Here is a 26,113-nt window from a genome sequence, read left to right as displayed (position 1 = left end):
ATCTTAAGTTGTCGCTCATTTTTCAAAAATTAGTTGCACAACTCCGTGATTTGTGAGGGAGTTGATAATGTCCCTCACTACATGTATTTTTTTGTTTGTTTTTTATATTTTGTATGAATAATCCAATACTTGAATTTTTATATTTTTAATAATAACCACCTTAACTGAACAACTGAGGCCCGTATTCTGAAGTCAAGTTTAACTTGGTTGTCTGTGCTAAAATTATGGGGAGCCAAAAATTCTAGCATTCTGTTTATCATATATTAGATGTTTTATACTGTTTTGTTTTCTTTTGCTTTAACAATGCTCAGGAAAAATCCAAAAATACTTCAAATTTATCATTCCCAGACAATTTGGGTGTCATATGAATTAATGAATTGAATGTGTACTGTTAGAGATTTGTGCCCCGATTGGCTCTCCATAGTTAAACCAAAACTTTAAACCACGGTTTAATTTAAACCCGAGTTCAGAATACAAGCCAGAATGTTTAAAAGCAACAGTAGTAATTCCACATGTCGATGGAGGAATACATGTAATCTTTGTTTCACATGACAAAGAGGACAAAATTATAATATATCGTATTTCATACAAAAGAAATAGTGAGTGGGTGACGTCATCAGTCCCCTTGCTTTTTTGCACACTGACCAGGATCATGTGCACATTTAACTGTTATACGCAATTATTAAAGCGAAACTGATGTCATAACTTTCTTTAATTTTTATATCCTATTTTTATCAAATTTTCAATGTTACTATGCTTGTTTGATTTTTCCCTATTATTCAACTTTTTGTTTTATAGGGTGGACTTGTCCTCTATGAACCTTGCACCACTACAGCCTTCCATAAATAATTCACATCACCTCAGCATGGCCATATGCGCAACAATTGTCTGAGAAACTCATAAGCAATGGAGCGAAGCAAAAAAGTTTGCCATGGGCATGCTTTATGCATTTTTTTACTGTGAAATTGCACACTTTAGGTGAATTTTGTGAAAATTTTCAGTACAAAAGATTTTCAACACCCCCCACCCCCCTGTGTAAAGCCATGCACCTTGGGTATCAAATACAAACAGTATCCATTTCCATGAACATACCTTGAAAATGTCGCATTCATTCGTAATTCCGCAGCTTCGTTATGAAGGTTCGTTATTCCGAAGGTTCGTATTTCCGAAAGTTCGTAATTCCGACTGTTCGTTAGTCCAAAAACGAAATGAGGTTCGTAATTCCGAAGGTTGGTTAGTCCGAAAACGAAGTGACGTTCGTAATTCTGAAGGTTCGTTAGTCCGAAAACGAAATGATTAACGAACCTTATTTCGTTTTCGGACTAACGAACCTTCGGAACAACGAACTTATTTCGTTTTCAGATTATCAAACCTTCGGAATAACGCCACAAATGTTCAGAATTGCGAACCTTCGGAATTACGAAGAGTAACCGAAAATGTACATACATGTACATGTATTCACAAATGAAGTCATCATAGCTTTAACCCTAAATAGACTGGGCTATTTCGACGCCTAAAAAGACTGGGGGGGGGGGGCTGATTCAGCCCCCCCTTATGATCTCGGCCGTTGATCGCGCGATCGCGACGAAAATTGGCACACGCATTACCCATGGCATTATCTACAAAACTATAACATCAAATTCGGCAAAAAATCTCATGTCTCATTAATTATGCTAATTTATGCGTAAAATCATAAGTTTGCTCTAATTAATAAAATAATGCCCCTGAAATGCTAATTTTTGTTTCACATACTCTAGATAGGCATCTGATCAAATTGATTTAAAAAAAATTTCAAAATCAAATTTATTTTCTTATGTATTCTATTGTTTTCTAAATTTCTTATGTATTTCTTTGTTTTTTGACTTTTTGTTTTTTATTGTTTTTTCAATGGAAATTGTCGGGGACTTTATTTTGACCATAAACAAGATAAAATTAATTGATTTTAAGCAGTAAAAGGAAAAATAATGAAACATTTATGAATTTTGGCTAAGAACACTATTTGCATTGGATTTGTACACAAATTCACGTTTTTGAGTAATTTTGGGTCTGCATGCACTTATGAAATGTTGCGTAATTTTGGAACCGCGTACCCGGGGGTCACAATTTTGGTCTCAAAAGTTGCGCGAGACTTGAAAGTAAAAAGTCAGCGAGCGACGCGGTCAAAAAATTTTGCGCAGCGGATTTATCGCAAAAAATGTCGAGGGGGGGGCTGAATCAGCCCCCCCCCAGTCTTTTTAGGGTTAATACTTTGAACAGGCACCAGCTGGTTTCCTTGGGTAATTGAACATCATTCTCCCATGGATCAGATTATTCCCATTTCTTTCCAAAGCCCCAAAATAATTACTCAGAAATCAAGACAACAAAATGTGAAAAAAAAAATCCTCATTAATCTGCAAATCTGCATTAGCCAGAACTAAAAAAAAACCTGGGATGACCCTTGATACTGCCTTTTGATCGCCAGGGCTCTAATATTCCCCAAAACCTTTGTACATTTGGGTAAATATTCAACAATAAAGTTGAATTTGTGCATTCTATTTTTAAAAATAAGTTGTGTTACATACAGGTACATTGAAAAAAATAGCCCAAAGTGAGATATTAATAACCTTAACATTTACATTTCTACATACACGTATAAATTTTTTATTTAGCAGAATTTTCACCCCGCTTTTTATATTTTATGTACATGTACATCCAGCTTGACACATTTTTAAATTGATGTTTAATATTTCAATACACATCAAGAAAACTCATTCCATGTACATACATGCACAGCTACCAAGTCTCACGCATTGTGCGTGAGACTCACGCATTCAGGGTCCGTCTCACGATCTCACGCATAGCACCCATTTTTCTCACGCATCGGGACCCGACAGAAAAAAGAGAAAAAGTAGCATTATTCGCCAGATTATACGACTGGCCGACCGCCTTCGCGTCTAGCCCGGCACGCGAGACGAATCGAGAGTGCAGTCAGCACACAGCTAGTACGTGATACGATGAATCGCGTGCGTGCATCGCATAGTTTTGAAGCCCATTTCTCATGCGCGCGCCTTTTCGCAACGTACGAGTGTAAGTACTGGCCGCGCGCGCACAGAGACGTCGAGTCATGAAAATCTCACGCATAACATTTTTTTGAACTTGGCATCTCTGTGCATGTACAAGTACAGTATGTGCATACAATTACATGTACATGTGTATACATGTATAGCCATAATGTTGAAACACATCAGAGTATTTGAAAATCATGGCCGAGGACATGATAAAGTTTTAAAGCCTAAATACATGTATTGCATATTAATTTCATTAATACGCAAATCAAAAAAATCAAATACAAATTCCAAATATGTGCGCTCCTGATTGGTTGACAATCAAGCTCTTCACATAAAAAAACGACTTTAAAAATCACATTTTTATACACGTATACATGAAATTGCTGATTTATTGTATCAACCTGTTGCATAAAGCCCATGATGAAAAACAGTTTAAAGGTTGGTAATGTAAAAAATCTGTGTTAAACTCACATAATATCTATTGATAAACAAATTTTTAAAAAACTTTGAGAGGCAAAACTCACAGGTATATCTACGTGGTGGTTTTCGAATCATGTTCCTAGGCTAGCAAGACAAAGGGGGGTTCAATATTTCCAGCTATCCACCAGATTGCTAGGAAGTCAGGAAAGACTATACACCTCCAGGAAGTCTATCATTCCACATGGATCACAAAACAGCATTAAAAGGAAAACTAGGACGGACTGCTACATGAACATGTACATCTACATATTCCACTGACAATACTTGACGAGCCAGGCCAGAATATCATTCATTATTGTATCCAAATAACCTGGCCCCTACTCAAACTCTTCCTTCAACACTCGCAAAACTAGATATTTAGACTAAAGTTGGCATGGAAGGATTTGATTTTGACATTCACCCTTGTGCAAACGTGTGATTGCATTGATCAGACAATATAAAATCCTTGACATAATTACATGTACATTCACATGCAGGAGTAATCTAATATGATTTTTCCATTTGTATGAAGACTGTTATTAGTTTTTAAACAGTAGTACATGTATTGTAATATCAAAGCACACACATATGTATGTTTGCAATACATGTACCCCCCCCCTCCATACATACATGTACACACAAATGAAGATGAAGATCATAAATGTACATTTTATTGACACTGGTAATCGTATGAGTAGTTCACAAGTAATACAATCTGTACTTGTCATTATTTGTGTGTGTGTTATTGACATACTTTTTGTATGAGCAATTAGAATATGGAATGTTGCCAATTTTTCCCATGTTCAACTGCACTGTATAAAAATTTCCTGCTTGTGATTGCATTTTGATTTGTGATTCTAGCTTTTTTAGAATGAAAATCAAGTGAACACACTCTTAGAAAACTGCATGTGCATGCAACTTACAAAAAAGATATGTACATTGCAATGTCCATGTTTTTATACAGATAAGTTTGATAAGTTTAATACAACAGAGGCATTCATACACAAAGAAAAGTTTAACATGAAAATGGTTCTTTTTAATCAAATTTTAAAAAGTAAATTTTTGTAGGTAGGTGTGTCTGAACAGAATAATTTCAAGAATCGAATTGTCATGATCCTTTAATACAGAGCTACCAAGTCTCACGCATTATGCGTGAGACTCAAGCATTTTGGACTCTTGTTCATCCCCTCAAATCTCTGTCTCACGCAACTATCATAATAAAAAGAGAAAAATTCCACAAGCGTAGCACTGAAAATTTCATCAAAATCGGATGTAAAATAAGAAAGTTATGACATTTTAAAGTTTCGCTTCAATTGACAAAACAGTTATACATGTACATGTATGCACATCTTGGTCGGTATGCAAATGAGGGAACTGATGACATCACTCACTCACTATTTCTTTTGTATTTTATTATACTAAATATTTTGATTTTCTCTTCATTGTCATGTGAAATGAAGTTTCATTCCTCCCTGAACATGTGGAATTCCATTATCTTAACATTTTGTGGTTCAGGCAAGGAGGTCCTAATCGTCAAATTCATAAAAATTGAAATATTGTATAATTCAAACAATAAAAAACAAAAGAAATAGTGAGTGACATCATTGACTCTCTCATTTGGATGTAACTGGCTTGTTCATATTAACTATTTTGTGAAAAATAAGCGAAACTTTGAAATGTCATAACTTTCTTATTTTACATCCAATTTTGATGAAATTTTCAGCATTGTGCTAGTCTGATTTTTCTCTATTGATTCAAATCAACATTTTTCTGAGGTGGACTTGACCTTTAATAATATCGTGATTCAAATCACAGATCTTCTTTGCAAAATAATCATAATATATCCCACAATTTAATGCATGTAGTAATTGTATATACATGTATGCCTTTGTATGTGCATACAAGTAATGTACATGTACACATGTTAATCCAACTCTTTGTATCAGGATTAATCTCTGGTCATGTAAAGTTTTGTATGTTAGAACTTCCTTTTAATTAAAATCTCTCTTTTTCTCTGTGTGTGAACGTTTATTAAAAAGAAAATCAAAATTTAAATCATGGTCAAAATTTCAATTTTCCTAGTGTATGAACAGCCCTCGTGATATTTCAGTGTGCCATGCAAAATGCACACAAGTACCAGACCTTCATTTTTGAGGAGCGCGATCACGCCGGCACTCCTAAAAAAAATAACAAAAAATCGTGCTCCTCGAAAAAAAAAGCCTTCACAAAAAGTTGCTGAAATTTCACATTTTACATCTTTATATTCACGAAATAGGCATCTGTTTTCCATAATTCCTTGTAATTATCTTGATTTAGTTGGAAACTACTGAAAAATGAAGAATATTCACCTCTTTCCTGACTCTGATTTGATTTTGAACTCGGTAAATACTGTAGTCCCATATGTAGATTTTCATGGCAACACCATGGAAGTCTACATGTGGGACTACAATATTTACCGACTGTAAATTCAAATCAGAGTCGGGAAAGAGGTAAATATTCTTCATTTTTCTGATAGTTTTCAACTTTTTATAATCAACATAATTTCAAGGAATAATGGAAAATAGAGAGCCATTTCATGGATATAAAGATGTAAAATGTGAAATTTTGGCAATTTTTTGGGTGCAGTATTTTTTTTACAAAAAGCAGGAGCGCGATATTTTGTAAACGTATCGACCCAGGCCTAGTTTTACCACAGATTAATTAATAGCTACACAGCTATTGCATATACGATGTTAAAAAAAATCTACAATTCATCATACATGTATTGTATTGAATTGAGCTCCTCAAGGAGAGCGATTTATTGAGCTCCACGAAATTATAAACGTGAAGGACTGAAGTACAATGTGTACATGTACATATACATGTATGTAAAAGTGCTCACAAGTTTGCTATAATTAAAGTATAAAGCAGATCACATTCATGAAGAAATTCAAAGAATATAAAAGCTTTGTAGAATACGTACTTGAACATTCCAGACCTTGCTGAACGAGACCAAACATGAACTTTCCACATTTATCGCACCACTGCATGGTAGAGAATGTCCTTTCTTTTAATCTATGCTCACTATTTGGATAGGTACCTGGGGAAAAACAAACAGAAATTATAGGATGTCAGCAATAATAACAATAATGTAATCACAAACAAAAAATACAGGCAGTTCTACCACACTGCCCAACTTTGGCAAAAGGAAGCAAGTGACAGGTCACATTTGAGTTTATCGTTTCTGAAACACCCTTTGTATGATGCACGTTCAGGCAAAATTTGGGGAAGAAATGATTGTTCTGTGGAAAGATATTGAAGAAAATATGCTGTTAAATTGCATTGACGCCTGTGTAAATGACGAACACGCATTGCTCATTTACAACAAATGATACTTTTTTCACTTGCTCCATTTTGTCAAAGTACAGTAGCACAGTAAAAGCTGTTTTCACTTGAAGAGGTACATGTGCATCTACATGTACATAATTTAGAAAATTTCTTTGACTCAGGCAATTACATATGGGTCATTCCATGGGGTTGGGGCAAAAATTGTGACATCAGGGTCAAAAAATAGAAATGTAATAAATGAAATGTTTTATTTCTTATATGTTTCATGGGACAATCCTTCAACTAAATCCACTTACAGGCATTTCATACCACCCTGCATATTGGAGTAAACTGAGAAATAAGATTTGACAAAATACCACCGTTACATGGACATCATTTATCATCCTTACTAAGACTATGCTCTCCCACTGTCAAAATAAAGGGGTTGATCTCCATTACTCTTGATAAATATTTTGCTAACAACATTGTTAGTCACTTTATTCCACACTTTCCAACATGGCATATTTATTTTGAAAGATTTAGCATCAATAAATGGAACTTGATGCTCTGTGTGTATACCAGTGCCATGTTCTGTGTCGTTCTTTTTTCTCACCAGTCTAGAAAATTGAATTTTTGATGGCATGTAGAATTAAATAGTTGAGAGAAGTCATGCCTCAACAGAATGGAATATTCTCTTTGGAAAAACTAAACTACTCTTTCTGGCCTAACCTCCTATTTATGGTGTTACCACCGTTACATGGACATCATGTCTCAGTAACAGAGGTATACTTAGAAGCAATGTTAAGTTAATGTCCATTAATGGCCATTACACACCAAATTCCACTTCATGCCTTAAAATATTTGCACAATATCAATTCATTACACTAAAGAAAAACATTTTGCATGTCAAATTCTTTGCAAATAAAAGCAAATTAAATTAGAGTTTAAACAAGGAAAAATGTACAAAATTATTGACAAATTATATTTAAAATCATACTACGATAATCCTCAAGTTTCCACTTCCATCTACCTCTGGAAACATTTATGTTTCTGCCTAAAGGGAAAAAAACGAAACAGTATTATCTTATGATCTCCAATTCTTTTTACTTTAAAATAACTCCTTCAAGATTCTACTTTCAAATGTACATACCACCGTTACATGGACATCATGTCTCAGTAACAGAGGTATACTTTGAAGCATTGCTAAGTTAAGGTCCATTAATGGCCATTAAACACCAAATTCCACTTCATGCCTTAGAATATTTGCACAAGATCAATTGATTATACTAAAAAACATTTTTCATGTCTAATTCTTTGCAAATAAAAGCAATTTAAATTAGAGTTTAAACAAGGAAAAATGTACAAAATTCTTGATAAATTTATATTTAAAATAATACTACGGTAATCCTCAAGGTTCCACTTCCGTCTATCTCTGGAAACAAATGTGTCTGTCTAAAGGGGAAAAAAACAAGAGTGCTAGCTTTTCATGTATGATCTCCAAATCTTTATTACTTTAAAATATCTCCTTCACGATATTACTCTCAAATGTACATACCTCCGTTACATGGACATCATGTCCTTGTAATGATCATATTGAATAGTATTACATGTACTTGCCATTCTTTTAGTATCAACACACTAATGCGAGTTAACTCATCTTACTCAAGTGTAGAAATACAACATCTACAGTCAAGCTTCTAAAATGCATCAATGAACAGGTACATGTAAAATGTTTTTTTTTTATTCATACATGTACAGTACACGATTATAATTTTGATACCTTTGATACAATACTCGGGTGAAAAAGATGTAGGGAAAAGGTACTAGTTTAGTTCCTCTAAGCTACATGTATGGTTTTTCAAGACAAAACAAGACAAAGTTGGCATGCAATTCATGGACAATGCATTAATACATGTACCTTACACATATAACTTGTTCAATTTGTTTACTCTAACTTATTTTACCTCAGTTACATGGTAATGTAGTTCTAAATAATATTAAGTAAAATATAATCATGTCATCGCTGGAATAAATGCATTGGATAAAACATTAAGTTCCAGCATGCCAAAAGGACAATTGTAAAGTACTTAATGGACAAATTGAATATAAAAAACTTACACCTGTTGTTTGAACATAGAGTTGTGAACAAGAAAGTAAAATGTACTATTTCTACTAAGCTATTCTAATAAATGTTCAAGAATAACACTGCAAACTACAATCTTTTCCTTTGGTTAAAAACTCTATGGTAAACTTCTTACTGGCAAATGCAAAAAAAAAAATTATTACACTGTACACTAAACCTGACAATAAGAAATAACTTGCAATATTTCTCTCTGCATTCAGGTTACAAGTTTATGAACTTCAAGAAGATCGGTGACCCAATGACAACTGTGTCAGTTGGGAGTTTGGAAGAGGACTCTGTCAATGTCACAAAATAGATAGAGGTAGAATTGTGCTTCGCCATCAGGCCAGGAGTACAGGTCAACGGATTGACACTTCATGTACTGAAGATATACATTTTTACCTTCAACAGAGGCTACCTGTAGTTATTTGAGAAAAATATTATTTGGAAGTTTGACTATTTTTTACACAATTCAAATTATTACATTTTAATCAACAAAACTTGCTGGATTGTTTCCACGATATTATTATATGAAATCACTTACCCATGTACATGTCTTGACATTTTCTCATTAAAGTAAGGGGGTGGATTACTAGGGCAATGACAAGGAATCTGATCTGTTCTTGCAAAATACACCCTCACTTTGTATTTTTTTCATAGCAATTAGAATTCATCATTTCCTAGTTCATAAATTAAATATAAAGTTGTTTTATACAAGGTTTTTGTATTTGCTTTCTTGTGGTCTTTGTTTTCACAATACAATTACTTGCCCATTACCGATACCTTTTCATAAATTATCTATTTCGTTTCTCAATGGATGAATTTAATCTAATTTTATTCTGCATTATAATCAAGGGTGGTTATCTCGACAATTCCATTTAGTTTTGTATGACCATCCTCTTTAATTTTCATCTACGAAGTTTAATTGTTCAAGCAATTACATAATATATTTATGTTTTATTGGAATTAAATGAATTAATGGAATTCAAATCTGCAATTTACCTTCTGATACAGCAAATAAACTCTTGTGAAACAAACTCGATTGTGTCACTTTTTCTTTTCTTCGCTTGTACATGTTTTTAAAATGTCGTTATATTGCAATAAAAATAATCACATTGAAAACAATCACAAAGGCTTTTGCTTTCTGATAAAACAAATACCCACCCCCTCTCCTGACAATTGAATAAATATAAATTAAAATACGATTGAAAAAAGTCCTTAACAACTGAATATATAGAAATAAAAAAAAAATTGAAAAAACGGAGAAAGAAATGAGGGAAAAAGAATAAGTGCTGAAAGTATACCAACATTCAACAAGATGAAGTTTTGGGAAGGTTAAGCCTACAGCTAAGAATTACTAGTAATTGAATTATTCCCATGCTTCATCATACACAAAGCCCATCTACTATGTGTAGGGGGGGGGGGTGGTAACAGAAAAATTATTTTGCCCCTCCCCCTCCTTTCGGGCTGGGATCAGCTGACGAGCAAAAAAAAAATTTTTTTTTTTTTTTTTTTGGGGGGGGGGGTCTGCCTCCCCCGTGGCGCCGCCACTGGTTCTAAGTTCTCATTTTTTTTGCAAATTCAAAATTAATCATCAGGTCTTTGATACCCATATTACCTAGAATCAGTAGGAGCCAATTTAAACAAGGAGAAATTTTGTACCAAATTTGAGATGTCACCGTCATGATCATCAGTGAAAGAGCTGTTTCTGAGTATCCATTGGCCTATTGAATCAACATATTTTTGTGTAAAAAAAAATCAACTAAATTACGATTGAATCATGTCAGCTACCATTCAAAATATGTTTGCACGGAATTACAGTAATAAAAGCATTATTTTCTTTGGAACCATTCAGCAAATCTGGAACAAACACGGCAATGTCTCAATCACATATTTCACTTACACGAGAAGCTACACGTGGGACCGAAGTGAAAGATGGTGGAAAATTAGCGAGATTTTTCAAACTTAAAACACTTTCTGCATGGTAATATAGTTCCATATTTTAAAGATAAGGTTTAACTAGTTTCAAAACACGAGTATTGGGATAAATCTCCGTACTTACGTCGCTGTGAAAGGGAAAACATCGTGGATATCCATTCCACCGTTACAGAGATATTGCAGGAATATTCCCCATTGCAATGCTTCAAAACGCCCGCTATCATAGCTGTTCATGTGCATGTGGATTTCGGCTAACATCCCGTCCGTCTGATACAACGACGGTCTCTTCTCCGGTGTCTCCTTCTTACATACGCGATGAAATGTGATCCACCGTTACAAATTTGGCCCGGACATCGCCCAAAACATCGGCGACCCTCGATTAATTTAGATGACATTACAATAGGTTTTCAAAGCTAATCTTTTGATGAACAGTTGCTTACTGCCTGCCCTTTATTTCTGACACATAACTTTGGAAAAAATGATTTCTGATTTTTAGATATTTACCACATTACCGCCGTTACAGAAAAAAATAAACGCGGACATCGCATGTAACGGTGGTATGCCGAGTTGTAGAAATGATTTATGATATGAAGTCTCTTTTCATTTGCTATCCCATTACTCTTTTGTTATTAAACAAATGTTGCTTTATCAATCATGGCCATTTGAATTTGACTAAGTTTATCTTTTGATTAGATATCTTCAACTGAAAATGACCATTTTGGATGTCACACTTGGTACCCCAAAAAAGAGTCTGGACATCATCATTTAAAGTCTCACCATCAATAATACTTGCAGTTCAACATTTTTATTTCTGCATCAAGTAATTGCTTACATAACTGCCTTCCAACAAAACCACATTGCAACATCAAAACACCAAACACATTTTCAGGATAAAGCTAACAATTCATAAGGAACACAAAAAAGTGCTGTTGCCCCAACCCCGTGGAATGACCCATATGTATGTACATGTATTCAACTTGATCCTGCCACACTCTACACAATTCAACTACAACAAATATTTTTAACAATTCTCTTTTTGCATTAACTACAATTTTTTCAAGAAGTTAAATCATTTTATTTGCAGTTTGGGCATGATGCTAATTTACGAAAATCAGAATTCTGTTTGCTGCAAGCCTTGTGGTGGAAGAAAAGTCCAAATTGGCTTCATACATGTACATGTATATATATATATCGCAGCTACATGTAATAGTGACATCATTATAACTCAATTTTTGTTTTCTCCTACAGGGAGACACAAAATAGACTGGAATTTGTGATCATGCCACTATTTGGGACTTTGATTGATAAGATTTTATAGATTGGAATGTTTGAAATTATCAAATTCTTTGAACATTGGATCACAATGAATAATGTACATGTAGTGTCTGCTGGACTTATACAGTATGGATAGTCAACCTTTGCAGACTTTGTATACACATGTATGAATGACAGCATTTTTCGCTTTTGGATTCCTTGCATTGGAGAATACAGTAAAGCAAGAGACAGAAATAGAAATAATTAGCGCCAAAACCACCTGAGAAAAAAAAACCTGAAGGATACCCTAAACAATATACAGGTACATGTATATCAGTCTGTTCTTTTTCTTAATTGGTTGGTGTACAACTGTACAAATTGCTTTGATAATGTCACGCATGTACACACATAGTACATGATTGGGATGAAGTGGATTGCACAGCACAATATTTTTTTCTTAAAAAAAAGCTTTGTCAGAATGCAAATAATGTGAGAACTGTCCTTCATTAAAGTGTAAATGTTTTAATACTTAAACTGGTAAATTAGAATGATGCAATTTCTATGGAAGAATGTCTCAGTCAACCCTATTATATACATGTTGCACGATTTCCAATAAAGAACTATCGGATCATTAAAACCCTAAAGTTCCCTTTGATCTGTAGACCCTACCCACATCCCTTCATGTATTAATACAAACAACTTGATGCAAAAGAGGCAAATTCCCCTTTTAAATTCCCAATTCTCAGACCATTTTTGTTATGCATGTACAATGTAGAGAATTAACCATTTTTTTGTTGACAATTACTTTGTGTTAACGTAAAATAGATTTAGGCCGTGTTTATGCTTCCACTTTTCAGGCCAGAATCAGCGTTTCCAAACGTGATTAGTCCAAAACATGGTTGCGTCCATGCTTACTTTCATATTAATGCTGTTTCAAAACGCCGATCGTAAACTCACAAAAAGGTGTGTTTGTAAACGTCGTTTGACCAGAATCAGGCTTTCTGTGGAAGTATAAACAGAACCACGATCCAAAACGTGTTTAATTGGCGTCATTTGGTACATGCTTCCGGTGAGATGAAAATCTGCGGGCAAATACAGTCGTATTGCTCCATGTTATCTCTACGTAATAACAACAATCGGAAAAAAACTTTCGAAAAAAGGCACGCCCAATTTGACCTCGCTTTACGATGCGAAGCCAGCAGATCATGATTTGCTCGGAAAAGTGAAGCATAAACAGCATTCCCAGAACCACGTTTACGATCGGCGTTTTGAATATACGCTTGAAATCGCTGATTCTGTCCTCGCAATGGAAGCATAAACACACCCTTATTTCATCATACAGTACATGTAGGCCTATAGCCTAGGCCTATAACATGTACATGGTCAATTCCACACCAACTGTGACATGAATGCCAAAATTTCAAATTGATTGTATGTTTTTTTCTCCTCTATGGTTGGTTAGGGGTATACCTATACTTAGGGAATCTGAAAAGATTTTACCTCAGAATGTTTGTTTTACTAATTATATTGTCGTCTGAATGTGGGTGTGTCAAAATGCGATGTATAAAAAAATAATCAAGAAAATAATGGATGTCATAAAAATTCTTCATTTATCTCTTTAAAAGTGTCATATAGCTTGTTATTTGATGTTTGTGGATAAGAAAGCAAGCTTCAGATAAATGGAAAAAGAATAAAAATTATATCTCATCAGCGAACCTTGATATGCGTAATTAACTTCCCGTTCCATTTTTCCATGGAACTGTGTAACGTCCGTAACAATTAATGCATTTTTTTTAGCTACAATGAAAAATAATTGACTGACTTTCATCATACCACATATTTTCTGCCAACTTACCATGGGTGAACTTATAGAGTAAGAATTACTTAATTATGATAATTAGAAATAGGCTAACGAGCGTTACGGACGTTACATAAATTGTTACGGACGTTACGTTACGGACGTTACAGCTTTGCTTAACACACTATAGAGCTTTATTTTTATTTACCAAAATGAATGTATCAATGGTGAATGCCTGGCATGTGGTGAGTTGCAGCTATTCAATGAAATGTTCACAATCAAAGTTACCCAAGAAAATCTACTGGCACCAGTGGTTTGGAAGAGATGGGATACCTATGAAGGAAGGATGGTCAGAGTGGAGAAGACTGGAACAATTGAAGATCTGATAGTGGAATTCAGTAATGAATTACCAAAGTTTCTCATCCACAGCTTTGTGAAATGTGAGCAGAGCAAGATATTTGAGATAAAAGCTGATGCCAAAAATAATGAGACCGTTGCTGTACTACATGTATAAGTTGACTTTGCCGAGAACTTTGCAGCACATGGCAAGATGAGGTATAGAGTGCCAATTGGCACCAAAAGCAGGTGACTGTTTTCACCGGAATGTCTTGGGGTTATGAAGAGGACCAGGTATTTGCACTCATCTCTGACAGCCTTGACCATGATAAGATCACTGTGAAGTGTTACATGACAAATCTGCTGTTTGAGATGGAAAGCATCTAGGCCTAAAAGCATCTATCCAGAGCTCAAGGAAGTGCACATCTTCAGTGATGGTGCTGCATCGCAGTTCAAGAACAAGTTTGACTTTAATCTATTGTGTGTCTTGAATCTTGAAGGAAAAGCTCCAGCTTGACTTGATGTGGCATTTCTTTGCCACATCCCATGGCAAGGGTGCTGTGGATGGGATAGCAGGAGAACAGATCTTTGTTCACCCGAAAGAAGACATCATTGTGAAATTGGACACACCAAAATTTTTCATGATAGGAAGCCGGCTTCTCTTTGATGTGGATATCAAGAAGGCTGAATTGGCATTCCATAGAGTTTAAATCAAAATCAATTTAAAAATCAAAACATTGTAAAATTAATTCTCTATCTTTCTGCTGTGGTGGTGAGGAAGACTGATTCCACCAGTTTTTAGTTGTATATACCCGTTTTTGACCAAAAAATGATTTACCTTCAAGAGCAAGGTGTGTAGGGTTGTGTATTGAGGGGTATGGCCGTGTGGGGGAGTAGAAGAACCTCAAACTGAAGCTATTCTTTCCCTGTACTCATAGAATCACCACTTAACATTAATTATTTGGATGTATAGACAACTGTATGTTTAAAAGAAAGTTGTTTAAAGATGTTGTTCCCTTGCATTTTCATACATGTAACGTCCGTAACACTAATATGTAACGTCCGTAACAACTTAATTTAGCCTAATTAGACAATACAAAGTGTTTATTTCAAACTTGCTGTTTATGATTACATAGAATGAACTCAGACCTATATGAGAATAGGTGGTAGGAAAAACTGAAGTAACTAACTTCACAGAGTTTCACCATTATGTCCAATATGCAAAAAAGCCATGTCATAATGCGTAACGTCCGTAACGCTCGCTTCCAACGCTTGTGGTTAATTAATCAATTAAGCTAAAACAATGTAATTTTATTATTTTAAACACTTAAATGTTTTCTACAAGTGTAAGAAGAAATAAGCTGTTTTTCCAACTGCAAATATTTTTTTTTATAAATTAAATGTTTGAAGTTGCCTATGAATGTAACGTCCGTAACGATGGAATTGCCCACATGTACATTTAGTATACATGTACATGTAGTTCAGTTAAACTTCAGTAAGGTCACATCATCAATGGAATATAAGAAAGAAAAATACAAGGACAATTCCTGCGATACAAACAAGCACTGGTCTGCTTTATAAAAACACTTGATGAATGCTAATATCAACAAATACATGTAAGGAACTAAACAAGTTGAGAGCTACATATACTTCCAATATGAACAGAATATTACTCTGTAGAGATGGGAACTATCTGGGGATTTTTCATGAAGTCTGTAATGTTTGTACATGACCAGATACATGAAAAACCAAGAAATAATGTGCTGTTTTCTTGATATTGGTATAAAGTGTAATTTTCCACACCCTTCTTGCAAAAATACATACACTGTACTGTATATACAGTGCTTATCAAAAAAAAGTTTACACTTTGAAAAAGACCTGGGAATTGAAAAATATACAACATGTGGGTAATTTTTTCACATATATGCTTGGGTTTGGGTGTCATCTATCCAATGGAAGTAAAAGTTTTGACAGAATGTTACACTTGAGTGAGCACTGTCCATTTTTGTAAAGCTCGCAGAAGTGTGTTTGCGCAGAAATGCTCGTTTTCACGCTGTGTCAATGGGAAAGGGCGATATCAAACTTAGCCTGCGAAACATTTCTCATACATTTCCCTTGCCCTTTCAGTCAATTAAATAAAAACGAATACATTCAAGCATTTTATAACAATTTTGCCACCCAAACTGAAGTTTCAACACTTAGTACGCACAACCTTTACCCTTTTGTGCCAGCTGGATCTGAGGACATAACTGAATTTGAAGAAAAGTTTATATCACATATCTCCAGCATTTTTTCACTAAGTTTTTATCATTTAAAGTGGGTTTACATTTCATTTTTCATTTAATACTTGTTTCTCTACACTTTTTCCAAGCTTGACAATGATTAACAAAATGAAAATCAAGCCTAAGCCACTTCATGTAAATCACAGCTCAGTGTAAAGCAAATATCGTTACGATGGCAATGGTGTGTGGGGGAGCGGGGTGGGGCGCAATGCACTCTTCGAAGTGTTTTGAGCAAGGAAACAAGTTAAAAAGGTAAAAGATATCTTCCAATCAATTGTACTAGCTAAATTCCACATGTTCTTCATGATTAAGGTCTACTTTTATTCGCATAACGATTTCAAAGTTCTGCGCAAATCATTTTTCACTAACTTTTCAAAAGTAAGTGGTGCTCACTCAAGCGGAAATATTTTTCGACAGTTATATCGTCATTTGCTTAAATGGATCTCCACCAATGTTAAAATATGGAAAAATCACCAGAATATTACCAATGTATAATTTTACGGGAATTTTTCTAAGTGTAAACTTTTTTTTGATACGCACTGTATACTTCAATCCAAACTTGAAAAAAAAAATCTCAATGGCACTGCAATACATGTATAATCAAAGAAGGCAAATAGTAAAACACTGATCTTGGTACATGCAAAACTCTTGTCTGTCTGACTCAAGACTTTTTTTTCTATCTAGACATACATACATACATGTAGAAGACTAGAAGGTATACATGTAGTACTGTTCATGGCCAATATGTACATCGCATGCCTTTTAATAGCATGAAGGACACTGTCATTACATGTACATTTCAAACCACCTCGATCGTAAGAATGCCCGTAAAATTACGAGAACTTTTTTAGGCTAAAAAGTACCCATTAATTATTCCTGCATTCACACCGCCCCAAAACATGCCCTTCGGGATAAGTTCCTGAAGTTACGAGCATGCGCAGTATGGTCTGATAAGCAGGCAAGGCGCGAGATTCAAAATCACTAGCCCAGCAGCCACCCACGGCGCCACGCCCAACGACACGCTGGGCTAAAAGTTCCCATAAATTGCTTTCACATTGCCAAAATACCTGCGACCTTGGAAAAATCCTCACGAAAGTTCTCGTAATTTCGCCAAGTACCTACTATTTAGCGGGTTTTTTCTTTCGGGGAAATTACGCGTAGTTTGCTTTCACATTACCCAAAATACCAGGTATTTTCTGATCGGGGTAAATTTCCTGATCAGAGAATACCTGGAACTGACGAACTTTGAGGCGGTCTGAAACCACCTTATGTTTCCTTCAAAGTAATACTTGAAGAAATAATGTGATCATATCATCATAAAAACTGTGATCAAAGGTCATTAATTGCCCATAGCATCCATCTCATCAAATAACATAGGAAATAACTACTTCAAAGATAAAACGAACCCAAACACAAAAGCAGTTTCCATGGAGAGTTCACTTCATATTAAAGGCATTGGCTAACATTGATTTGACTTTTGAAAAATCTGAGCTGCGAGGTCCCACTTGTCACCTGTGTCTGTGCTATGTTTTAAAAATGAAGCCCAGAAAAAACATTGCATCCAAAAATCATTATTTTTTCATATAGTGCTTCAAAAAGAGAAATATAAAGTGACCGGAAACACCATCTTAATTTCATCACATACAAATATGTGTTCTATTATTATTAGCATGATAGAAATTACACAAAATCTTTTCAAAAGCATTTTTTTTTTTTTTTGTTGGTTTCAGAGTTTTTAGGTTGATAGAAAGGCATCCATATACATATTTCATCTCTCCTATCAATTTTTTTTATTACGGTACATGTCTATAATGTTACATGTACATGTACATTGCATGCCTTTAAAAGGACATTGTTTTGCATGAAGGAACGTTAGATGAATCTGGTTTTGATTGAAAGTAAAGTTCGGCAAGTATTCAAGTGCAGAACATGTAAGTGCTAACCATAAAGATGACGACAAGAAAATCAAGTGACAAATGTATCGTCTGTGGCCCAGCTCTCTTCTTTGTAAAATGGAGCCCCTATGCCACAAGAAAGTATAGACATTTCAATATGATACATTGTTATGTTGGCCATGTTTTGTTTTTTATTCTCCTGAACATTGGACTTTTTACACAATAAATGCCCCCTTCTTATTCATGTACAGTGTAACACAGAAAAATATGGCCACATGACCATCTTCTGTAGCATGAGAACAAGCAGAGGGCAACAACAATTTCTGTACAGTAGGCCCAATTCTTATTTCTGAAAACACAGACATGTACATGAATGCATCAGAATTCAAATCTATCAGAAAATTAAACACAAAAACAACAGCAACAAATGACACCTAAATCAGGTATTAAAAATGCATACAATATTTTGTGGATCATTGCCCAATAAGATAAGAGAAATTATGAGTACTTAATTGAGGTCTTACTCCGGCAACAAAAAAAAGAAAAAGAAAGAAAGACTGACTTACAATCTGGTAAAATAGCGAGACCATCTCCTTGATTCCTGGATGGCGTCATTCCACCGCTTCTTGTCCTGGACTTTCCCCAGCACAGTTCATCACGGGCTATCAGGATGCACTGCTGATGAAACTTATCAAGGACACTGATTGACTGCAGAAAAAAAAACAAAGACATGGGGAATTATATCAAAGAACAAGTCCACCCCAACAAAAAGTTGGTTTGAATAAAAAGAGAAAAATCAAACGAGCATAAAACTGAAAATTTCATCAAAATCAGTTGAAAAAAAATGAAGTTACAGTATAACATTTTCAAGTTTCGCTTAATTTCACAAAACAGTTATTATATTCACATCCTGGTCAGTACATGTATGCAAATGAGGAGACTAATGACATCATCCACTCACTACTTCTTTTGTATTTCATTACAATAAAGAATCAGCATTGATCTAGTATCCCAGAGATACAGAAACTTTCTTTTGCATCTTGATCTGTATTACATTTGTATTTGAAGCTTGAAGAAACAAACTGCAAGGACAATGTTTCTGAGCCTGAGGCTACTTTAAGTTGTACATTTAATTTTTACCATTAATTTAAAGACTTAATTTGAAAATGTTCAGCAAATTATCTATACCATTTCTGTGCTGTAGACACTCATATACTTCGAAGTGTAACATGAGAGTCAATAATGAGAATAAAAAGAGCGTATCGATTTTATCCAAATGTGAAATTTGATGGCAATTTGAACGAACGTGTATTACTTTTACTAAATGCATAAAAATGACAATGCAAAAAAATATCTAGATGATAGAGATCTATCATTGAGTCACTTCTCATAAAATGCAATGATCAAGCACAATTCAGTCTGCTGTTTGTTTCAGTATATTTTGAAGATTTCAAACATAATGGAATGGAAAACCAATGAATTATAAATCCATCAATTGTAATTTTTTATTTTATTTATCAGTACATACAGTCATTTGCATTTTTCTAATGTAAACTTTTTTTTTCATTTTTTTATAGTTTAGTTTATTCATGATTTGTACCCAGTATTGGTTATCTAATCGATTATTTTGGTATTTGTTAGTATGTAAATTCAACATAATTTTCAGCCTGCAAGCTGCCTATGCACTGTAATTAAATAATCCAATTCATTTCAGTTCAATTCAATTCAATTTACATACTGCAAGCATGCACATTACATGTATATGATCTCTACACCTTGCCTTGGACCAGACTTTAGAATGTTACTGGTTTAGTGCATGTATTTGTAAATTTTGTATTCATCAAAACTGAAACTTTTAGTCTCAAGATTCCATTTTCAATTGATAACAGGTGTATCAGCAACTGTACATGTAACATACAAAGAAGTTACTTGTTTTCACAGCAAAATTAGATTATTAAATGATACATGTACATGTATAAAGATTTGTGCTATAAAAGATGGAATAATAGTAAGCAGCACTTTATTGTGAAGGGCTCCAGTATGTAAATACATGATAGAATAGTTTCTATAATCTTTACAACAAATTTGTCATGGCAAGAATCACTTTTATACGTACCTGCACGCATTTTGTATGACACAGGATATGTTTGAAACACAATTATTGCTTTTGAAACACTCTGATATTTTTGTCATCATTCAACAAAGAATACAATTAGAAGTCTGGAACATTTTCCCTGAAAATTCCCACTGCATACGTCAAGTAAACCAGGCCCAAGTCCCGCATTATTCCTACAGAAACACTTCCCTGTTCATATCGCAATTTATGAAAAGATTTGATTTGATTGACTAATAGACTTTAATTACTTTCATACGTCATAAATCTTGGGCATGCTTCTAAGAAATACAACAGTCACGCCAGTACATCTTTGTATTTGATTTGCATTTGAAAAAAAACAACTAAGATTAATTGATCGTGATCTTACTTTCCAGTAATATTCATGTCTTCAATGGTTTGATTCTTTGAAACAAGTGGTTATGAGCAGTTTATTCAAAATAATGTTTTTGGACAGTCTGGGCCCCATCTTACGAAGAATTATGATTGATCCAATCAACCTCAACTGTATGGAAATGCACCAATGTCATAATTTTTTGCTCAGAAAATTTGCACAAAGTCCTTTGCAAACAAAGTAAAGCACACTTTATTTTCAAGAAAACAGTGAATATCTAGGAAATATTTTGAACAAACATGCATTTTTGATATTGATGTTGCTGGCTTTCCATAGTTCCCATTGATCGAATCAATCGCAACTCTTTGTAAGACGGGGGGGGTAGTGTTCATCAAAATATTTTCACTCAGCGACATGCAGAGGATTTAATGAGAACAGAGTACTTTAATATTGAAAATACCCATCTAATGACAAAGAACAGCTGGGAGAGTCTTTGTCGCAGGGAAAATGTTACACAGGGTTTGGGGCGATTTCGCCTGTGAAATGCTCAAAAAGAGCCCAGGGGAGCGTTTCATCAATATTTTCATCCGACAAGTTGTCAGATCTGACATCTATCCATGATTTTGATTGGCTGAGAGGCACTGTTCCTATGGTAACTGTCGGATAAAATGGTACTTGTCGGATAAAACGTCCGACAAGTCCTTTCATGAAACACCCCCCTGGTGGATAGTCATAAAGGAGGAGTCCCAGAAAATAACCATTCACTGCACTGTTACAGCTTATCCCATTTTGCAGATTTAGAAAGTAACTTTTAAAAAGTAGCCCTCCTCCCAATAAAAATAAAAATAATTTTTTGCATGCTTTGTCAAAAAATGGTGAAATGGAGCAATAATTTCTTTCCACTTTTAGATTTAAGAAAAAAATTCAAAATGTATAACGTTTGTCCAGGATACTACTAATATGAGGCACTGATTATCTAGTTGCCTATTCAATGGCGCACTATATATTAACCGGGCTGTAGCTCCAGGTGCTAAAGGCACTTGGTGCATTCAAGGAATCAATCCTGCCAGGTGCGTGTTTCATAAAACTGTTTGTAAGTTAAGAGCGACTTTAAGAACGACTGGTGATCCTTTCTCATGGTAAATTATATTCACCATTAATGTTCATTGGTGATTATTTAGCATGTAAGAAAGGTTCACCAGTCGTTCTTAAAGTCGCTCTTAACTTACGAACAGCTTTATGAAACGGACCCCTGGTATCCATTCACCTCACCTGGGTTGAGTGCAGCACAATATGTGTAAATTTCTTGCTGAAGGAAAACACGCAATCGCTGGGATTTGAACTCACGTTCCTCAGATTGAATGACAAGAATCAACGATTAAACGGCTGTTTCAATCCACTGCTTTTCGACAACCAGGGTGTTTCACAAAGATCTAAGTATGACTTAAAGCGCACTTAAATGCCGACGCATACATGGTATTCAACGCGCAATCTTACTGATCAATACGCAGTAGTGCGCGTCCTCATGACACGATCTGACCAATGCGGTCAAGCCTTTTACACCGTACGCAACTTGGTATGTAAGTGCGACTCTAAGTCATACTTAAATCTTTGTGAAACACCCCCAAGGACTTCTCTGCTGTTCTTTGGGCATGGTGGAACATTCACATGTACATGTAGTTCAAATACATGTATTAAATTGAGCCCTGTCCTAATCTATTTGTAGTAAAATGTAAGAAACATGTAGAGCAGGGCATACTCTAAACCAAGGCTCGACATTAGCGGTGGCCCGGTGGCCCGGGGCCACCAAAAATTCATCTCGGGCAACCATTATTGAAAAAATGTTAAGTTTTGGTGGCCCGAATCGGGCAACCAATAATTTTCAAAGTAGCGCAATTTTTCTCCCGATTTTGCATGCATTTATCAACCTTCTACAGTTAAAATTGCAAGCCAATTCGTCATGCGCCTTTTTTGTTAATCTACACACAAATACACACACACAAAGAGTGCATAGTCATGACAGTATGTAGGCCTACCGCTAGCATACAGTACCTGAGCTTTGCATGCATGAAACCAATGCAGCTAGCTGTGCACGAGCAGACTATTCAGACCCAGGGAGCTGCGATACGAAATGTTACTGCTAAGAAATCTTCCCCAGAACTTTGGAAATCTACGTCAAAGTCACATTTTACACCAATGAAATGCCCTTCTACAGTCCATATTACTGAAACCTGATTAATTGCAAGCATTAAAAGGAGGAATTATGACCTCTCTTTTGACTCAAAAAGACCGATTTCCAAATGCATTAATACACATAGGTGAGTACATCACAGTCCCATATGTGCATTTGTATGTATGTTGATATTTGGTTTATTTCGAAGCTGTGTCTCTTTGAGCCAAAAATAAATAGGCCGCTCTTTCTTTCTTGCTTACAAATGACTTCTTAAACCACTCTTAAGGAAGTAAATACTTTGGGAAGGCATTTCATTGATGTGACATGTGATTTTTTTTCCATCATTTTGTCAAATATAGGGAAGGAATTGTCTCTGTTTTTTCCAGATAACTTTTGCCATTTTATTTTTTTCTTTCATTTTTTTCAGTGATTAAACCATTTATACCCCTTCCCATTGAAAATACCTGATTAAAGAACATGTTTCTACTGAATAATAATTTTCCCCATTTTTTGATAATTTTGTTTTATTTATTTTTCTTAAATTTTCTTTTGTTTTTCTCAAATTTTTTTGTTCTTTGTTTTTTTCTTTCTTCATTTTTTCTTTTGTTTTTTATGCAAAGTAAAATAACAGCAAGCACAATTTATATACAAGATGTACAAAGAATAGTGGTACGTGTTAGTGATTGCAGAATATTTCAGTTTGTTTTATTCATTTTTAATTAATGTTTTTCTTTATATTTTTCGGGCCACCAAACTTTATTAGTGGGCCACCAAAAAAAATTATTTGAAGGTTTTGGTGGCCCGAACGGGCCACCACCAAAAAAAGTTAATGTGGAGCCTTGCCTAAACCATGCACAGCATTTTTCTACATTTACCGGAAATTTCATAAAATCCACTTCAACCAATTCTGAAAATCTAAAGCTGTTCATCATAATACTGATTTGAGTCCAACATGTACTTCATATCACAGGGAATAATTTTACTTCTCAAATTTGATTAGCATTTGTGGTTGTCAGAGAAAACAGAACTGCCAACCTCTGGGACTGAAAAATTGTACTAGTGATTAAAAAAAAGTGTATTTCATAATAAAACGCGTGGTGCACTCGCTCATAGCGGTGCTCAAGCAGCATGCAAGTTAAAATGCGCACTGCTCTTGCTGCTGATAAAAAACATTTAAACATGTACATATCTCATCCTGGTTTCAACAAAATGATTAAAAAAAAACAAGTTACCTGAAATTACATTGATCTAATAACCATATCTGTGTAAGTTTTATGAAATAGAGACATTACAGGGATGATTTTTCTCAATGAATTAACAATTTTTTTTTTTACAAAAACATATTTTTAAAAAGAAAAAAACGTACTGCCGTATTTTGGTTGCAAAAACGTACTAAATACGCCCAAAACATACTGGTTGGCAGGTCTGGAGAAGAGCTTTCAACTATGTTCTGTACAGTTCTATGTAAAAAATTGCTACACAAGCGAAATTTTGTGTAGGTGTCATGAAATTATGTGGAGCAAATTGCGATGCGATACCAAGAATTTATTCCCTCTATCAAATACCCAAAACTCTCCTTGGGTGGAGAAGCACGGTCAGTATTAAGTTCAAAGACAAGTACATAAGGGGCCTGTTGCATGAAACTTTACCTGAGAAAACTCTGGTAAAAACTGAAAACTAAGGTTAGTCTGATTTCTGCCATTGACTGCAACACAGGGCAAAAACTCCGGTAAAAACAACCCGAGTTATCTCAGGTAAAAAGTTTTATGCAACGGGCCCCATATATGAAGAAGTTGGGCATACCTGTAAGAATTCTTCGCTGAGTGAGATTAACTTAGCACCATCAATGTTTTTTGCTCTAAAAAGCTCCCCATACCGATACATGTTCGTCACTGCCATCCAATTTAATACATCTTCAACTCCCCAGTAGTCCACAAACTGCAAAAGAAAAGAAGAAGAAAATCAATAAGATTGTGATGAGATAGTCTCTCAAAACTGTGGATAATATACAAATGTACCAGGCTTTGAGTAAGGATAGCAGGAATTATTCATCCGAGGTTGGACTGGCATTACTTTTTTTCCCGAAGGGCGAAGCCCCCGAGGGCAAAATAGTAATTTGGCCAGTACAACCGAGGATAAATAATTCCCTCTATACTTTTGAAATAAAGGCCTAGTATATTTGTTTTATGCATGTATCCTACATTTAAGGCATATACATGTAGAACAGTAGTCTATCTACTCTTGTACACGTTGATCATCTTTTCTTCACGCGATGCACAGACTGAGCTACATTTCCCGAAACCACGCGCTCAAGCGGAACGCAGATTTTTGCCTGCGTTGTCCCTTCACGGGACTTGCCCGGTAGATTCAACTCGTTGACCGGTGCGCCCGAGATATTGCATGATGGGTGTCAATGATCTGTGACGTCAATGATGGAATAGTCGACTATTCCATCATTGACGTCACGGAATAGCCCATTTTCTTCGGTGGGCGTTTCATTTTTCGACATCATCGCAAAATAGTGAGAATATGTTTGGTCACATGATGCCATTTAAACCAATCAGCATACAGGATTTAATTCATGTAGGATATAATAATCTTAAAGTTCTTGTAGAGACATACATGTATATAGCAGAATATCACATTATCATCTAACATCTCTATGTGCTCCCAAAGCAACTTTGGATATTACCAACTTACCAGGGTATCAAAATACCCTGGTAAGTCTAACCAACAATAAGTCACCAGGGAAGATTCTATGCTAATAGCCAAAATAGTACTTTGGTCTTTTTAAAAAAAATCAAATTAGAAATTTTACTCATATGAAAGAGAAATAATTCATCTTCACACTATCCAAATTTGAAGTTGTATGATTAAATAAACAAGTGGAATGCCTCTGGCCGTCTCACCTGCATCACGCGGTTCAATATAGCAGCAGTGCTGACTTTGAATACTACTCTAACTCGCACAAGATGTTCAGTGATACATGGTTACTCTTATGTCCACTTTTTATGAACGAGACCAATAAACTTACAGAGATATGATGGTTATTCAAC

The 26,113-nt window shown here is 35.0% G+C and overlaps 1 protein-coding gene across 1 annotated transcript in view; it reads right to left on the bottom strand.

The window, feature by feature from the left end:
• The window catches only part of LOC121424594 (phosphatidylinositol 3-kinase regulatory subunit alpha-like), a 64,056-nt gene that overhangs the window by 24,246 nt on the left and 13,697 nt on the right, over positions 1–26,113 (bottom strand). Inside the window, exons 5-7 of the mRNA XM_041620344.1 lie at positions 24,861–24,995; positions 19,004–19,145; positions 6,469–6,585 (exon numbers count right to left, since the gene is read on the bottom strand). Of these exons, the coding sequence (XP_041476278.1) occupies positions 6,469–6,585; positions 19,004–19,145; positions 24,861–24,995 (394 nt within the window). The remainder of the gene's footprint in view (positions 1–6,468; positions 6,586–19,003; positions 19,146–24,860; positions 24,996–26,113) is intronic.

This window comes from Lytechinus variegatus, chromosome 11 (genome assembly GCF_018143015.1).
Source record: "Lytechinus variegatus isolate NC3 chromosome 11, Lvar_3.0, whole genome shotgun sequence".
Classification (NCBI taxonomy): domain Eukaryota; kingdom Metazoa; phylum Echinodermata; class Echinoidea; order Temnopleuroida; family Toxopneustidae; genus Lytechinus; species Lytechinus variegatus.
The sequence above is the reverse complement of the archived record's forward strand: the minus strand, read 5'-3'. Positions and strand labels throughout refer to the sequence as shown.